Source organism: Aspergillus brasiliensis, assembly GCF_001889945.1.
Source record: "Aspergillus brasiliensis CBS 101740 unplaced genomic scaffold ASPBRscaffold_8, whole genome shotgun sequence".
In the NCBI taxonomy this organism is placed as follows: domain Eukaryota; kingdom Fungi; phylum Ascomycota; class Eurotiomycetes; order Eurotiales; family Aspergillaceae; genus Aspergillus; species Aspergillus brasiliensis.
Window position 1 is genome coordinate 85,007 of NW_027137449.1, and position 14,339 is coordinate 99,345.

The window sequence follows — 14,339 nt, forward strand, 5'->3', positions numbered from 1 at the left end:
AATCATGCCACCTTTTGCATTGCCCTGTCGGACCTCGTTCATTTGGGATCTCGTGGGCCCCGTGATCGCACCAAGCCCGATTGGGCCACGTTTCGGCGTGACCGACCAACGGCACATGACTAATTGCTCCGCTGCGGATCTCGGTTATCCACCAATCGGAGAGCTTCATCTTCCATCTCCAGCAGAGAGGGACCTTTCCACATTTCATTTGACACCGGATGTCCGATGTGAAACAAAGTACCAAGCAAACAAGCAATTCACGGATCAGCTGGCAGTCAAGAGTGGGAAGCCGGTGGAGGAGGGTATATAATCAGATGGGAAGATCAAACGCGATTCGACATGAGAGACTCAGGATTTGCACCTCCCCTGCAAGGTCCTGACTGAGCGCGGGAGCAGATGAACGCATCCCTCCTGGCCAATTTACAGGCGGGGCGCTGACAGGCACCCTGGTATCTCATCTAACCATCCCAAGGCATAGAAGAGATGGACTAACGCATGAAATGAGACATGCTTTTCAGCCAGGGATATCCCGGGGCCATTGGGCGCAGCGACTGATAAGCATATCAACAACTACTATTGCATTCGTTCCCGATGGCAGGTCCAACTGCACCGGTTGGATTGGTTGTCCTTTAGTCTTACGCCATCGACCCCCGGCTCACGATGGTAGCAAATAACTCAGTCAGGAATTTCACAGCTCTCCCGGTGGTGCTGAGCAAGGACCAAGTGGCTCCCAAGCTTGTCCGCGATCCGGCCGAACCCAATCCCAGTCGGTGGAGTCAGAGAGTTGCCTGCTCAGTAGTGTTCCACGATGGGTGACACATACAGATCCTGTTCCGTCACATTCGCGCTCTTGACTCTGCTTTTCACGAGGAACAACTCTGAAGAACGTCCATGATGTTGATCTTTCTCCTCTTGCGGCCGTGAGGACACGTGACTGACCTCGGGATGAGTTGACCGAGGCTTCACAATGCGGGGATGGCCAACCCCGACTCGGATATGCCGCTTATGCCTCCCTGCCAACAAGCCTTTATATCCCATTCGAATTTCGATCGAAGCCACGGAGGTTGTTTTCGTATACTAGCTCATAACCGTCACAATGTCGCAATTGTCTGCTAATCCAATTCCATTTTCCGAGCCGCCATATCTCTGCGGTCTCCCTTCGCCCTATTACTCGCCGGGCCATCGCCGCTTTCAAAAAGCGTGTCGCGAATTCTTCTGGGAACATCTGCACAGCCATGCTGCCGAGTATGAGAAGGCCGGGCAGGTCCCCGAGCATGTCTTCCATACGTTCTGTAAGCATAACATGCTACTCCCGAACATAGGCGCACCCTTGCCGGTGGACTGGCTCAAGCGCCTGGGAATTGCCGACATCCTGGGGGTCAAGGTGGAAGAGTGGGACTATATGTACACGGGAATCTATTTCGACGAGGTAGGTATCCCTGTTACATGGCAGGGCCTTACTGACAGCTTCAGATGGCGCGATCCGGTATGGCTGGGCCCGGTTCGTCCCTGAACGCTGGTTTCAACTTTGCGATTCCGCCGATTTTGAAGTATGGCAGCCCGGAGCTGCAGGAACGCTTTCTTCCGGATCTCCTGACTGGTCGCAAGCGCTGCTGTATCGCCATTACGGAGCCGGAGGCAGGCAGCGATGTTGCCAACATCACCACGACAGCCACCAAAACGTCGGACGGACAGTATTACCTGGTTAATGGCGCGAAGAAGTGGATCACTAACGGAATCTGGTCCGACTTTGCGACCATGGCCGTTCGCACCGGGGGCCCGGGGGCATCGGGTCTCTCCGTCCTGGTCGTGCCATTGAAGGGGCACCCCGGCGTCACAATGCGCCCGCTCAAGGTCACCGGACCGATCACCAGTGGAACCACCTACATCGAATTGGACGACGTGAAAGTGCCTGTGGGAAATCTGGTCGGTCATGAAGGAGATGGCATGCGAATGATCATGACGAATTTCAACCACGAACGCCTTTCAATCGCGGTCGGCGTCACCCGCCAGGCTCGCGTGGCTCTGTCCACCGCTTTCCATTATTGTCTGAAGCGCGAGGCCTTTGGCAAGACACTTATGGACCAGCCGGTGGTTCGAAACCGCCTGGCGAAGGCCGGCGCTGAGTTAGAAACACTGTGGGCCTTTGTCGAGCAGCTTCTCTACCAACTGTGTCACTTGCCCAAAGAGGAGGCCGATCGTAAGCTGGGTGGAATCACTGCCCTCGCCAAGGCCAAGGCGGGGATGGTGTTGAACGAGTGTGCGCAGTGCGCAGTTCTCCTATTTGGAGGAGCCGGGTTGACGCAAAGCGGCCAGGGTGAGCTGGTCGAGTCGATTCTACGAGAGGTGCCGGCTGCCCGGATTCCGGGCGGTAGTGAGGATGTTCTGCTCGACCTGGCCGTGCGACAATTGGTGAAAGTCTATCAAATGGGGGAGAGGAAATTGAAGCAGTCGAAGATGTAGCTGAATGATCCTGAATAAGGTGTATACTAGTGTCGATGACATGTCATGTGAATAGCAATTGTCACAGCACAACTTACTGCCTTGAAGCCTCTGCCAGATTGCTATCGTTCCACTTCCTGGAGATCTTATCAACGAGCTCAGTTATCTTACTGATCTTCATTTGCTGGACAGGGTGCACAGGGCTCCGCTGAGCTGCACTGCAAAAGCTAATTCCAGTGCCGTCGCAGTGGTTGGCAGTGCGACCGGCAGTTGATATCATTGCCAGATTACCTCGCGATAACCGGTAGCTGCAACCAGCGCCTACCAATGGCAGCCACGCCGCTTCCTGACTCGTCGCACGCTTCAACTTATCATCGGCCGATCCGACTCTTATCAGCACCAAGAATGGGGAGCAGCTTCAAATAACGGCCTCCTGCCGGAATTTGCAATGGTGCATTCACAGCGCACAATGGGTCTGAAGCAGCGTCTACAAGTCAAACATGGAGACGTGGTCTCGGGTGTCGACTCTAATGCAGACCTGGATCCTATTCCTCGGAACTCTCCACGGCGGACTTGGGGCTGGGTCAGTTTGACTGGGTTTTGGATTTCGGAAGCATTCTCGATTAGCATGTACCAGGGTAGGTTCCCTCTGCGCAGGAATGAATTCGGCTAAATGGCCAGTCACGTCCACGTCGGTGTCGAAAGGATTAAACGCAGGTCTGGCAATCGCGGCAGTGGTCATCGGCCACATGCTTGTTTACATACCAGTTGTGCTCGACGGGTTGGTCTCCAGATGATCACAGAGAGAACCATCTAACCGAAACAGATACGTGGGTTCGATATATGGCATCAACTTTCCTATCCTCACCCGTGCCAGCTACGGCATGCGAGGGAGTTACTTTGCCGTCCTCGGTAAGCCATCCTAACCCCCTTGACCAAGTCCGTCTGACCATAATCAGTCCGCGGCCTCGTCGCCATAATCTGGTTCGGCACTCAGACCTACCAAACCGGCGAATGCATCTCGTCGATGATAAGCGCCATCTGGCCTTCGTTTCAGCACCTTCCCAATCACCTCCCGAATTCAGGGCCTATAACATCCGCTCAACTGCTCTGCTTCTTTTTGGCGATCATCGTCCAGCTTCCGCTTCTATACCTAAACATTCCCCAGCTTCGCTACCTCTTCTTAGTGAAGATGGTGATCATGCCCATCTTCGGTCTCACTCTGTTCATCTGGGCCGTCGCCACCGCCCACGGCTTCGGTCCGGTCTTCTCCAAACCCAGCCAAATCACCGACGGGACACCTGTGGCAGTAGTCTTCCTCCAATGCGTGACCAGTGCCATCGGGCCAAAAGCCACTCTGGCTTTGAATATGCCCGACTTTACGCGCTACGCACACACTCCACGGCAGATTATCTGGACACAAGCATTGGGTCTGATCGTCTTGGTCTCCCTTTGCGGTGTTCTCGGTGCAACAGTAACCTCCGCTAGCGATGTCATTTACGGTGTACAGACCTGGAACCCGCTTCAAGTGGCTGCATTATGGAATAACCGTGCCGCGCAATTCTTCGCCGCGCTCTGCTGGTCACTGGCGGCTGTGGGGACTAATCTGTCTGCAAATAGTGTTTCTTTCTCAAACGATCTATCTCTCTGGTTTCCGCGGTACATCAACGCCAGAAGGGGTGCCTATGTGTGCGCGGTGCTCAGTATTCTTAGCTGCCCATGGTACATCCAAAATGAGTATGGCTTCATTCACAAGAAGGATTGCAAAGGCTAACCTTTACTCCCAGCGCCGCATCCTTCTCCTCGTTCCTAGGCGGCTATTCTCTCTTTCTTGGGTCTTTAGCAGGTATTATCATAGTGGACTACTGGATCATCCGGAGACAACAGCTGCGTGTTCACTCACTCTACGACTCTCGAGGAACGCACTTTTTCACGCGGGGATTCAACCTCCGCGCATTCATCGCGTTCATCTGTGGCATCATACCAAATCTGCCTGGATTGGCAAACGCATGTGGGCAGAGTGGCGTGCCGACCGGAGCAGTGTATCTATATTCGCTGAGTTGGCTAGTAAGTATTCTCATGTCAGGAGGGGTATATTGGGTACTGTGCAAGATATGGCCAGTTGCAATAGATAAGGACGAGGGCGGTATCTGGGAGAGTGTCGAGGTTACTACCAAGGAAGTCAAGAATTCTTCATAACAGACAGAATTACACTAGATAGATTATCATTCCAACACCGCTACCAGTTCAGCTCCCACACAATACTACATTGAAATTGCGAATTCTAGACCCTCTTGAACTACCCATGTATCTATCGAAGCCTGAAAGACAACCCGCCATATGTATCATTCTTTGAGGTATTGATATATCCGGATCGCTTCAGGGCGTCTCCTTTGACCCAGTGACGTGAAAGCAGGTGATACTATCAAATAAAAAAGAGATATGAACTGATAAAGAGATAACAGAGCCAAAAAAATTACATAGTACATCGTCAGCGACAGGATTCGAACCTGTGCACGCGAACGTATCAGATTTCGAGTCTGACGCCTTAACCACTCGGCCACACTGACTAATAAGAGTTGTAACAGTAGCACAGCTATGTGTATAAATAGTTATCAGCAAAGCTATTGACGTTGCTGAATACAAGATACCCTATGCACCATGTGACCGCATATAGATAATCTATATACTGGCACGTGATGTACAAGCATCGTATAAACTTTAGTAGACTTATACATCACGTGCAGTGTTGTGCGTGTGAGAGCCTGGAAACTACAATGACATAATCAACAGGAAGTCTGTGCATTCACTTTGAAGAACTTTTGAAATCTGGTAAAAAAAGAAAAGACTAACTACAGCACCAGATTCCAGCAGCTTTATATATTATCTGAGCGGCTGCTCAGGTATCTAGTAAGTGCCTTCTGTCAGAATCCAACCTAGTGCGCTTTAGGCAGTGAATTCTCCGGGCGCGACACCGCTCGCCTATCCGGTAAAAGACTAGAATTCTGAGTCAATGACTCAGAACGCGCATCACTTATAAGCTTGCTAGGTGAATGTGAGACCAGACTCTCACACCTTCCTCCTTCTTTATATGCTTTCTACTTAGTTACCGATTTCCTTTAGTATTCTGGTACTTTCCTTATACCTCCTCAGCTTCTTTCTACTGACTATCGGTAGCTTCCTATCCTGTGGATGTTTACCGGCTGATGCCGGTCGTGGTTATCAGAGCGGATTAGGTCACGTGAGAGGCATGGGAGGCGAAGGTCTCACAGTGCTTGTCCCATTTACTATACATTATCATCAAAATATTATAGTATGACAGGTCATGTCAATGACTCATAATATATATTTCCGTGATAATGTTGGTGATAATAGAAAGTAAAAAATAACGGAGCTAAAAAAAGAAATTGATTGTACATCGTCAGCGACAGGATTCGAACCTGTGCACGCGAACGTATCAGATTTCGAGTCTGACGCCTTAACCACTCGGCCACACTGACTGAACGCTTGGGAAATTGGACAATTTATTATATATATATATAGTAGCTACGGAGTGATGTGTTCTATAATCAGGAACAGAGCACGGATCTCGAAACAACATCCCTGGATCAAGAGTTTTAACTACAATCTGTTGTATTACTTTTTCATTTGACAAATGACACATATGGAATGTTTATGCCATCTATAATATATTAAATGTCTGGGTTGCATACGTGTTCTGGATCGCGGTAGGTGACTACAGTAATGTTGAGACATAGTATGTTGCTCCGTCAGCTTGAGTACTAGCCAGTGATATATGTCTCTCTGGCCCACTTGGTAAGATGGTGTTTTAACACTAATTTATACTATTCATTCAGCTTGGGCTAGTATTGTGGTCCAAAACATCCAGATGTAAGCAGGGGAGCACTTGAGTGTGGTGCTCATAACGTCTCACACAAACCTACACGGTGCCTTCTTCACATGTGACCCCTATCCTATAATCCAGTTATCTTTGGCTCACCAGAAACATCTGCTGATTATTTAAACTTGCACGCACCTCCCCCCACCGAGATAAGTTATTCATAACATTGGATTAGTTCCTGAAGTCTAACTTAGATTCCCAGCGCCGCATCTTTCTCCTCGTTTTCAGGGCGGCTATTCTCTCTTTCTCGGGTCTTTAGCAGGCATTATCATAGTGGACTGACTACTGGATCATGCGGAGACAACATCTGTGTGTTCACTCACTCTACGAGCCCCCGGGGAACGCACTTTTTCAATGCGGGGATTCAAGCTGCGCGCGTTTATAGCGTTCATCTGTGGGATCACACCGAATCTGCTTGGTTTGGCAAAATGCATGTGGACAGAGTGGCGTGCCCATCGGAAGCAGTGTATCTGTACTACTCGCTGAGTTGGCTAGTGAGTTCTCTCGTGTCAGGAGGGGTGGTATTGGGTGCTGTGCAAGATATGGCTAGTGGCAGTAGACGAGGACGAGGGAGGTATCCGAGGTATCTGGGGGGGGGTTGAGGTTAGTACTAAGGAGGTGGAGAATCATCCATGAGATAGACTATCAGACTGAGAGAATATCCTTTCAGAAGAGCTCTTCCTACATAATACCAATACTACCATCAAAGATACTCCTGCCCCCTGGCCACCCTCGCCGCCTTCGAACTCGCATACGCCCCCTTCTTCGCCGTCTTCACGCCCATCCTCACCAACCCAACAAGATGCTGCACCCCAGCCACCACACCATCCACAACCTGCACATCACCATCCCCTCCGACAGCTTCCTCGACAGCCCCCTTCAACCTCATCATTCCCGCACAGCCCAGAACAATCACATCCGCATCCGCAGAATCCACCAGTCTCCTCGCAGCCGCACACATCGCCCCAACCGCATCCTTCCCTTCGCCACTCTTAGTATCATCCAACTCCAACACCCCCATCCCACAAGCCTCTACTCCGGCACAAAACCCACCTAATCCAAACTTCCTCACCGCGTCCGCATGAATCACCTTCGACCTCTGCGACGTAACCACCACCCCGAACCTACCCCCGATCGTTCGAGCAGCCAGTAACCCAGCCTCCATGATCCCCACCACCGGAGCGGAGAGTTCTTCCCGCAGGGCATACACGAGTGGGTGGTCGCTGAAGCAGGCGACGAGAAAAGCATCGTATTGGTCTGCTGTGGGAAGGAGAGCCCTCACTGCTGCGGCGGCGGAGAGGACGGCGTCGAGAGAGCCCTCGATAGCCGAGGGAGCGGGGATGGGGGATGTGAAGGGGACGAGTTCGACGTCTGGTGGGAGGGTAGGGGAGACCATGGCGATGCAGGTATCTGTCATGGATTGGGTGGAGTTAGGGTTAATCAGTAGTATCCTCATCTTCTTCCCTCCATCCCTTGGTTGTATCCGTCCCACGGGGACGGTTATACCTCCGGTAGTAGACAGTGGGGGCTCAATCACCCCCGTCTGCCCCGTAATCCTCCCATAATGCTCCACCCTACGATGTCTCGCAAAATCAAACGTACGAGTCTTGCCCGCGCGACACAGTCCCAAATCACAATCCGCAACAATCACCTCATCCCCCGTTGTCTTCGACTCCGCAATAATCCTTCCCTCGGGATCCACAATCCCCGAGCCCGCGATAAGCGGATACTCCCCATCATCGAGCCCACATCTCGCCGCACTCACGCTAAAACACGCATTCGTATAACTATGACACTGCATGACCAGCTTATGATGAAAGAGGGACAGCTCCTCCGCTTCCTGCGGAGTCATATCCGCCGACTGGCCCCAGAACTGCGGCGCGAAGCCATTCGTGTTATATCCGCAGGCGACGATCTCCACGCCTTGCAGGCCGTATTCGCGCCAGGATTCGGCCCAGCGGCGGTCGTTGCAGATCATCATGCCTAATATCGGATCGGTCACTTCCGGTCCATGTTGTGATAGTGGGGAGAGAAGGCCCGGTACGCGGAACGCCTGAAACCCTAAATCCCCAGGCTTGAAGTACCGCTTCTCGAGCTGATTTACGGCCTTCGGATCGGGAAGTGGTTCCACGTCCCCGGGGAGATGGATCTTGCGATATTTGGACAGGATTGACCCCGTCGCGGCGTGATAGTACACGCAGCTGTTATAGTGGTCCCCCGTCTCAGTCGCTTCCGCGAACCCGACGATAATGTCCACGGATAATTCGCGTGCCGTGTCGAAGAGCGGTTTTGTGCGCGGCGCGGTGAGGATGTCGCCGTGCTCGAACCAGTTCTCGAGTTCGACTTCGTCGAGGATGAGGTACCGCGGGAAGAATGTAGTGAAGGCGATTTCGGGGAAGAGGACGAGTTTGGCTCCCTGGGAGGCGGCGTCTTTCAGCAGGGTGGTCATTCGGGTTAGGGTTTCTTCGCGCGAGTCCCATTTGTTGGTCGTGCCCATTTGGGCGGCGGCGAGGCGGACGGTGCGAGGCATGTTGTGTAGTGTAGTGTAGTGTAGTGAGGTGGGAGGTGTTGAGGGGTAACTTCAATGGGGATGGTGTATCCTCGGTAGATGGTAAATAGTACTTGGAGATATACTTCTGGTTTATCCGGATATATTTCCGCGCAAAGGTGTCGAGCTTCCCCGATTAGGCAGGTCGGGGTAGACCCTATCGCTATCTGTCAGGCGATCTTATCGTCGGCCGGTCCGAAGGTGCTTATTAGGGTCAAGGCGATCATGATAGTGATTTATTCATCTGAGTTTCTCTATGATGATGAACTAGAACAATACAACACAGTCGCAATGAAAGCTACAGCACCAATCGACTTGATTATCATCAACGCTACAGTGGTATGTGCCATTCTACCCCTATCATATCATACAGACATCTCACAGCAGCAGGCTACGGCCTCCGATGTAGTCCCCAACCAAGATATCGCCATCTCCGACGGCAAGATCGTCCTCCTCGGGCAGAATCTCCCGGCACTTTTCCCGAACGCAGCAACACTCGATGCAGAGGGCGCCTACGTGACTCCAGGTGGTGTCGACAGCCACGTGCATCTGCAGCAGGACAACTCCCCGACCGGCGATACCTGGGAGTCGGGGACTCGCTCGGCGATCGCGGGAGGGACGACGACGGTTCTGGCATTTGCCAGTCAGAAACGGACCGACGAGAGTCTGTTCCCCGTAGTTGAAGAGTATCATCGACGGGCCAACGGCCAGGCTTATTGCGACTACGGCTTCCATCTCATCCTGACCAATCCTACCCCGAGCATCCTCGATGAGGAGCTACCGGCTTTAGTCAGCGATGGCATCAGCTCCGTCAAGCTGTACATGACCTATCAGCCGATGCGGCTGGGGGATGGCGAGATCCTGGATGTCATGGAGTCCACCCGCCGGCTGGGCATGACAACGATGGTGCACGCTGAGAATCACGAGATGATCCAGTGGATGACGCAAAAGCTGGAGGCGCGCCGCCGTACCGAGCCATACGGTCATGCTCTGGCGCGTCCGAATATTGCAGAGGACGAGGCGACATATCGTGTCATTTCTCTGTCTGAGCTGGCCGATGTTCCCATCCTGATTGTCCACATGTCGTCCAAGCTGGCTGCGGCGCATGTGCGGGCGGCACAGACGCGACTGCTGCCAGTTCATGCGGAAACTTGTCCTCACTATCTCTTCTTCACGAGTGAGCGACTAAAAGGGGACGGGTTCGAAGGAGCCAAATGCGTGTGTTCGCCAGCGTTGCGCGAGGATCCGATGGACCTGGAGGCGATGTGGGCGGGTCTGGCTAACTCGACTTTCACCACGGTCTCCAGCGACCACGCACCGTCCAAGTGAGTACATTGGCAATGATTCTGATCCCTGCTGACCAGATAGGTTTGACCACCCCCTCGGCAAGAAGAAGGGCACATTCAGCTTCACCCAGATCCCCAATGGACTGCCCGGGCTAGAAACCCGACTGCCCACGATGTTCTGCGGCGGTGTGCTCACCGGTCGCATATCCATCCAGAAGTTTGTCGAACTGACGAGCTCCAACCCGGCCAAGCTGTACGGACTAGGGAGCACCAAGGGGACGATCCAGCCCGGCTTCGACGCGGATCTCACGATCTGGTATCCCACGCCCGAGCAAGCCGCCTCCCACGGCACGTCGGTCATGTCACCATTTCAGCTGTCCAATGACATGCTGCACCACGACATTGATTATACGCCATTCGAGGGCATGGAGTTCACCAACTGGCCGCGATACACCATCCTCCGCGGACAGACCGTCTGGAACCGCGACGCAGGGGGCGTGGTTGGCAGCAAAGGAGACGGAGCGTTCCTGAAGAGGGGGCCGAGCTCATTGAGCAAGCCGCGTAATGTGTTTGTCAATGAGTTTAATCCGTATTTGTAGTTAGTCATAATAATAGACAGAGGACATGAGAAAAACATGGTCATGGTTCACGGTGACAAATGATCGATTGGCATGATAGCGATCAGGATAGTATAGACAGTAGTATAATAAATGCAATTCATCCGAGTAGCGGTCGATCCAGGTATAATCCCAATCACAGCGCCTTGCACATAAGAAAGGTATAGTAAATTCAAAAGAAAAAAAAAACCATCATCACGATACTAACAACCACAACAACAACATTCGGCGGCTTCGACGCAGCACTCGCACCATTCCTCGCAGAGGAAGCAACAGCACATTGTGATGAGACAGGTGGTCAGGCAACCACGGTCTTTGGAGGGTTCTTGTTGAGGAGGCGCATATTGCATGGGCTGGGGAGGAGGGTACTGGCCACCAGGAGGAGGGTAACTAGCAACAGAGTGTTAGTGTTAGAGCTCAGACGGTATACTTCATGGTCTTCTAGGACAACGTACTATCCCTGGGGAGGTGGTTGTTGCTGGTAGGACATGGCTCTGGCTCTGACTCTGCTTGTGTTTCTTCTTCTAGAGTCCGGATGGAAGAAGGAATTGTATGGGGTCACAGAAAGGTGGCCAGTGGACCAGCTGGGGGAGCTCAGGAGTTATATAGCCGGAATCCACGGAACCCGCTCAGGGCACCAGGGCAGGCAGACGCATTGCTGGCCCAATTCAGTCAGCCCTGCGGACGGACAGACACCAGTCGAGCTGGCGGATCTTGGCCCTGCAAAATTTGCTGGGATGCGATCCACCGGCGCAGTTGCGATTGGGTCTGGGGTCAGATGAAAGTGAATCAGCCATGGAGAAGGAGCATGGAAGATCCCCGTGCCGAGCGCAAAGTATTGGCTTGGGGGGGAGATGAGTACATTGGCGCTAAGAATAGATACATATTGAATCAATAGAAGTGTAACACAGTTACACAACAAACCATGGCTGCCACTTCGGGCGGGCGCTTCCGCAACCTACCACAATCACAACCATAAAAACAACAAAGTCACTGCTGCGTGGCCGTGATGGCACCGCCAAGCGCACCCTGCCCCCGTCGGGCGGAAAAGTGGATCACCAGTCAGTCTCTCATAATCTCATTCTCGCTGATTCAGGAGAACCGAGCCAAGCCGCCAAGAGTTCCGGCAGGGATGCTGGGGAGACGTTGACTGGCCACGCTTCCATCATGAAATTGCGCTCTCCCCAACGCTGTGCCTCTTCGGTGCGCCAAGGCCAGGAAGCGCCCCTTAAGGCTGGCGGGACCCACCCAAGCTGTCCCCCGTTGTCCAATCACACCATCCCCCCGCACCATCACCATTCCCCCAGGGTCTTGTACTCTCCTCGGCACTGCAAAGAACGCTGTTGCCTACGCCATCTTCGTGGCTGGTGTAATTGCATGTGAGGCTGGTTATGCAGGTGCATGTTGATTTATGTAAGTTGAGATGATTTGCTGCCAGCTACGGTGGAACAAATGATCTGTATATACCTCCTCACTTCGCTAAGTTACCCGTAGTAGTACTTTGTTTAGTGGATATATATCTGCCTACAAACTTAGTTTGCTCAACAGTCTGACCCAACTTTTCACTGATACCCATGTTGTTAATGGTCACCCACTTCTTTCAGAAGCTGTTTGGTGAGAGGATTATGCGTAGTATAAGGTTTTAGATTGAACCAGCATCGATGAAATATATCCCCGTATCCGACTTCCATACCATAAGGACTCTATACGAGGTCATTCCGAACTCTAGAGAAGAATTTGGAGTTTTGCTACGTCGATGACCTGCATATATAATGCTTTAACGCTACACAATACGCCTAAATACAATGATGTATGTATTACAGACTCCCAATTGTTTCATTCCACGACAACTCTCTCCGTGTCTGATATGGATCTAATTTCAATGCAGTTGCAAGAATTAACCGACTATGTATTTATAAGTTTAGCGCCATATGACTGTCAGCAGTCTATATCCCACAAGTCTCTCTTTCTGATGCAGAATATCCACGTTCCATACGAGCACTCCTCATCATATACAATAAAGTACTTTATATATCTGCTAAAATTGTAGTTATATCTCATATATCTCGTATACTCTATCTAACAAGCATTTGTCATCTGCAAGGGAAAGCCGCTTACATCCCCGGCACCGTATCGATCCAAAAGATAGCATGCTGCCCCTCTCCCTTGACATTCAGATCCTCGTTATCATTCCGAAACACCGCATCCGGCGCCCCCTCAAACCACATATGATATCCCGGTCCATCATCCGGATAGACATTATCCCCTCGCGGCGTGATGTCATACCGCCCTTCGTCTAAGGACCACTCCTGGAAATAGAGATCCGTTCCTTCATCATCAAGTCCAATCCAACTATCAATACCGGAGTCAGCTTGTGTCATCTTAAAGCAAGAATACAGGTACTACATACTGTCCCTTTAGTGCCAAGTACTTGCCCGTCTCAGTCTCCTTGAACCGGTATCCATTGTCACCCTGCTCGACGAGGAACCGGTCTCCCTGTAGTGCGTCCGTGGCGTATGCGTATAGTGCGCCTGAGGAATCGTAGTGCTCGACGTTCTTTTGCGTGTTACTCAAAAGCTGGTCGTAGCTGGTGATGGTGCCCGTCTCGTCGCGCTGGAAGGGGAGGCTGCGGCGGCAACTGCGAAGGTTGACGTAATTCCCGGGGGCGAATTTAGGGTGGTGAGTGCGGTAGCAGCGGCCCATTTTGACTGAATTTACAAGTAGATAGATAATATGTGATGTAGAAGTAGACTGTTTGTGAAAGTGTTGTTGTCTGGTGAGTTATGGTTGTTGAGGATCGATCAAGACATGGTTTATATGCGTTCCAGAGGGATTCTGATCGTCGGCTAGCTTGATATCATCATGATCATGAACAGGCGTTCATCTGCAATGTAGTTTGATCGTCGACTAACTTGATATCATCATGATCTCGAACATCTGTTCATCTGCAATGAATCCGATGAACTATTGTGTGGGTCTGATCTTGTAGGGTTCGTGATGCCGCCCGATCACTTCCCAAAATAGTAATCCGTGAAGCCATCACCAAGCTAGGTGGATACTTCATGCATACCTAGCGCAATTTGCAAGATGATCTATATCCACCTATTGTGTACACTGACGATATTGTTCTCTAATAGTATGTCATCCTGATGCTATATCAACCTTCTGGTATTGCGTTGATCTATAGCTGCCTTGATGAGCACTAGGAATATACTAGTACACTAGGAGCGCTTACCAAAACTGTCCCTAGAAGACAAACTAGTAATCTTTTCATGTTGTGACAGTATCTACAGACCACAAACCAGGATAACCTTGTGTGAGTAGCGCATGGAAATTATTAGGCGGCGAGACCTAGCATTGGCGAGTGTCTACCCGGCACACTAGCTGCAGATAGCCAAATTATTGGAGATATCTTGAGCGAATACTCATTATTCATATTGACATATCGCAAACGCAATCTGATAATCGCTGTTGTTGATCGTGAATTTTATAGTAGTTAATACGTCACTATGATGAGCATCCGCTTGGTTCGGTTAAGCCCCACC

At 51.4% G+C, this 14,339-nt stretch overlaps 6 protein-coding genes and 2 non-coding genes across 8 annotated transcripts; 4 read left to right on the forward strand and 4 right to left on the reverse strand.

Annotated features, from left to right (window-relative positions):
* The first annotated feature begins 731 nt into the window (after positions 1–731).
* On the forward strand, positions 732–2,677 carry ASPBRDRAFT_617212 (acyl-CoA dehydrogenase family protein). The gene is made up of 2 exons (XM_067628329.1): positions 732–1,429; positions 1,474–2,677. The coding sequence occupies exons 1-2, from the start codon at positions 1,097–1,099 to the stop codon at positions 2,461–2,463; spliced, it is 1,323 nt and encodes a 440-aa protein (XP_067477554.1). The 5' UTR covers positions 732–1,096; the 3' UTR covers positions 2,464–2,677.
* A 234-nt stretch (positions 2,678–2,911) lies between these two features.
* ASPBRDRAFT_128968 (nucleobase cation symporter-1 family protein) lies at positions 2,912–4,641 on the forward strand (the record flags this gene model as incomplete). Its single annotated transcript, XM_067618103.1, has 5 exons — positions 2,912–3,080; positions 3,124–3,223; positions 3,269–3,354; positions 3,402–4,179; positions 4,230–4,641. 5 exons carry the CDS (start codon positions 2,912–2,914, stop codon positions 4,639–4,641), a joined length of 1,545 nt encoding a protein of 514 aa, XP_067477555.1.
* Positions 4,642–4,931: 290 nt separating this feature from the next.
* ASPBRDRAFT_t186 lies at positions 4,932–5,012 on the reverse strand. Its single transcript has one exon. It is a non-coding gene; the product is annotated as a tRNA-Ser (tRNA).
* Positions 5,013–5,861: 849 nt separating this feature from the next.
* Positions 5,862–5,942, reverse strand: ASPBRDRAFT_t185. Its single transcript has one exon. It is a non-coding gene; the product is annotated as a tRNA-Ser (tRNA).
* A 913-nt stretch (positions 5,943–6,855) lies between these two features.
* On the reverse strand, positions 6,856–8,935 carry ASPBRDRAFT_44479 (uncharacterized protein). Its single transcript, XM_067625203.1, has one exon. The coding sequence runs from the start codon at positions 8,871–8,873 to the stop codon at positions 7,047–7,049; it is 1,827 nt and encodes a 608-aa protein (XP_067477556.1). The 5' UTR covers positions 8,874–8,935; the 3' UTR covers positions 6,856–7,046.
* A 175-nt stretch (positions 8,936–9,110) lies between these two features.
* On the forward strand, positions 9,111–11,055 carry ASPBRDRAFT_44480 (hydantoinase/dihydropyrimidinase family protein). Its single transcript, XM_067625204.1, has 2 exons — positions 9,111–10,216; positions 10,260–11,055. The coding sequence occupies exons 1-2, from the start codon at positions 9,117–9,119 to the stop codon at positions 10,774–10,776; spliced, it is 1,617 nt and encodes a 538-aa protein (XP_067477557.1). The 5' UTR covers positions 9,111–9,116; the 3' UTR covers positions 10,777–11,055.
* Positions 10,975–11,611, forward strand: ASPBRDRAFT_44481 (uncharacterized protein). The gene is made up of 2 exons (XM_067625205.1): positions 10,975–11,180; positions 11,246–11,611. The coding sequence occupies exon 2, from the start codon at positions 11,283–11,285 to the stop codon at positions 11,574–11,576; it is 294 nt and encodes a 97-aa protein (XP_067477558.1). The 5' UTR covers positions 10,975–11,180; positions 11,246–11,282; the 3' UTR covers positions 11,577–11,611.
* A 1,297-nt stretch (positions 11,612–12,908) lies between these two features.
* ASPBRDRAFT_56127 (uncharacterized protein) lies at positions 12,909–13,497 on the reverse strand (the record flags this gene model as incomplete). The annotated part of the gene is made up of 2 exons (XM_067627498.1): positions 12,909–13,146; positions 13,205–13,497. The coding sequence occupies 2 exons, from the start codon at positions 13,495–13,497 to the stop codon at positions 12,909–12,911; spliced, it is 531 nt and encodes a 176-aa protein (XP_067477559.1).
* Positions 13,498–14,339: the final 842 nt, after the last annotated feature.

Bases quoted from the DNA above. Each gene is read 5' to 3' on its own strand.
- ASPBRDRAFT_617212 (XM_067628329.1), top strand. From the start codon at position 1,097: ATGTCGCAATTGTCTGCTAATCCAATTCCATTTTCCGAGCCGCCATAT. The intron at 1,430-1,473 runs GTAGGTATCCCT...TGACAGCTTCAG, and splicing joins CGGGAATCTATTTCGACGAG to ATGGCGCGATCCGGTATGGC.
- ASPBRDRAFT_44481 (XM_067625205.1), top strand. From the start codon at position 11,283: ATGGCTCTGGCTCTGACTCTGCTTGTGTTTCTTCTTCTAGAGTCCGGA.
- ASPBRDRAFT_44479 (XM_067625203.1), bottom strand. From the start codon at position 8,873: ATGCCTCGCACCGTCCGCCTCGCCGCCGCCCAAATGGGCACGACCAAC.
- ASPBRDRAFT_44480 (XM_067625204.1), top strand. From the start codon at position 9,117: ATGATAGTGATTTATTCATCTGAGTTTCTCTATGATGATGAACTAGAA. The intron at 10,217-10,259 runs GTGAGTACATTG...CTGACCAGATAG, and splicing joins AGCGACCACGCACCGTCCAA to GTTTGACCACCCCCTCGGCA.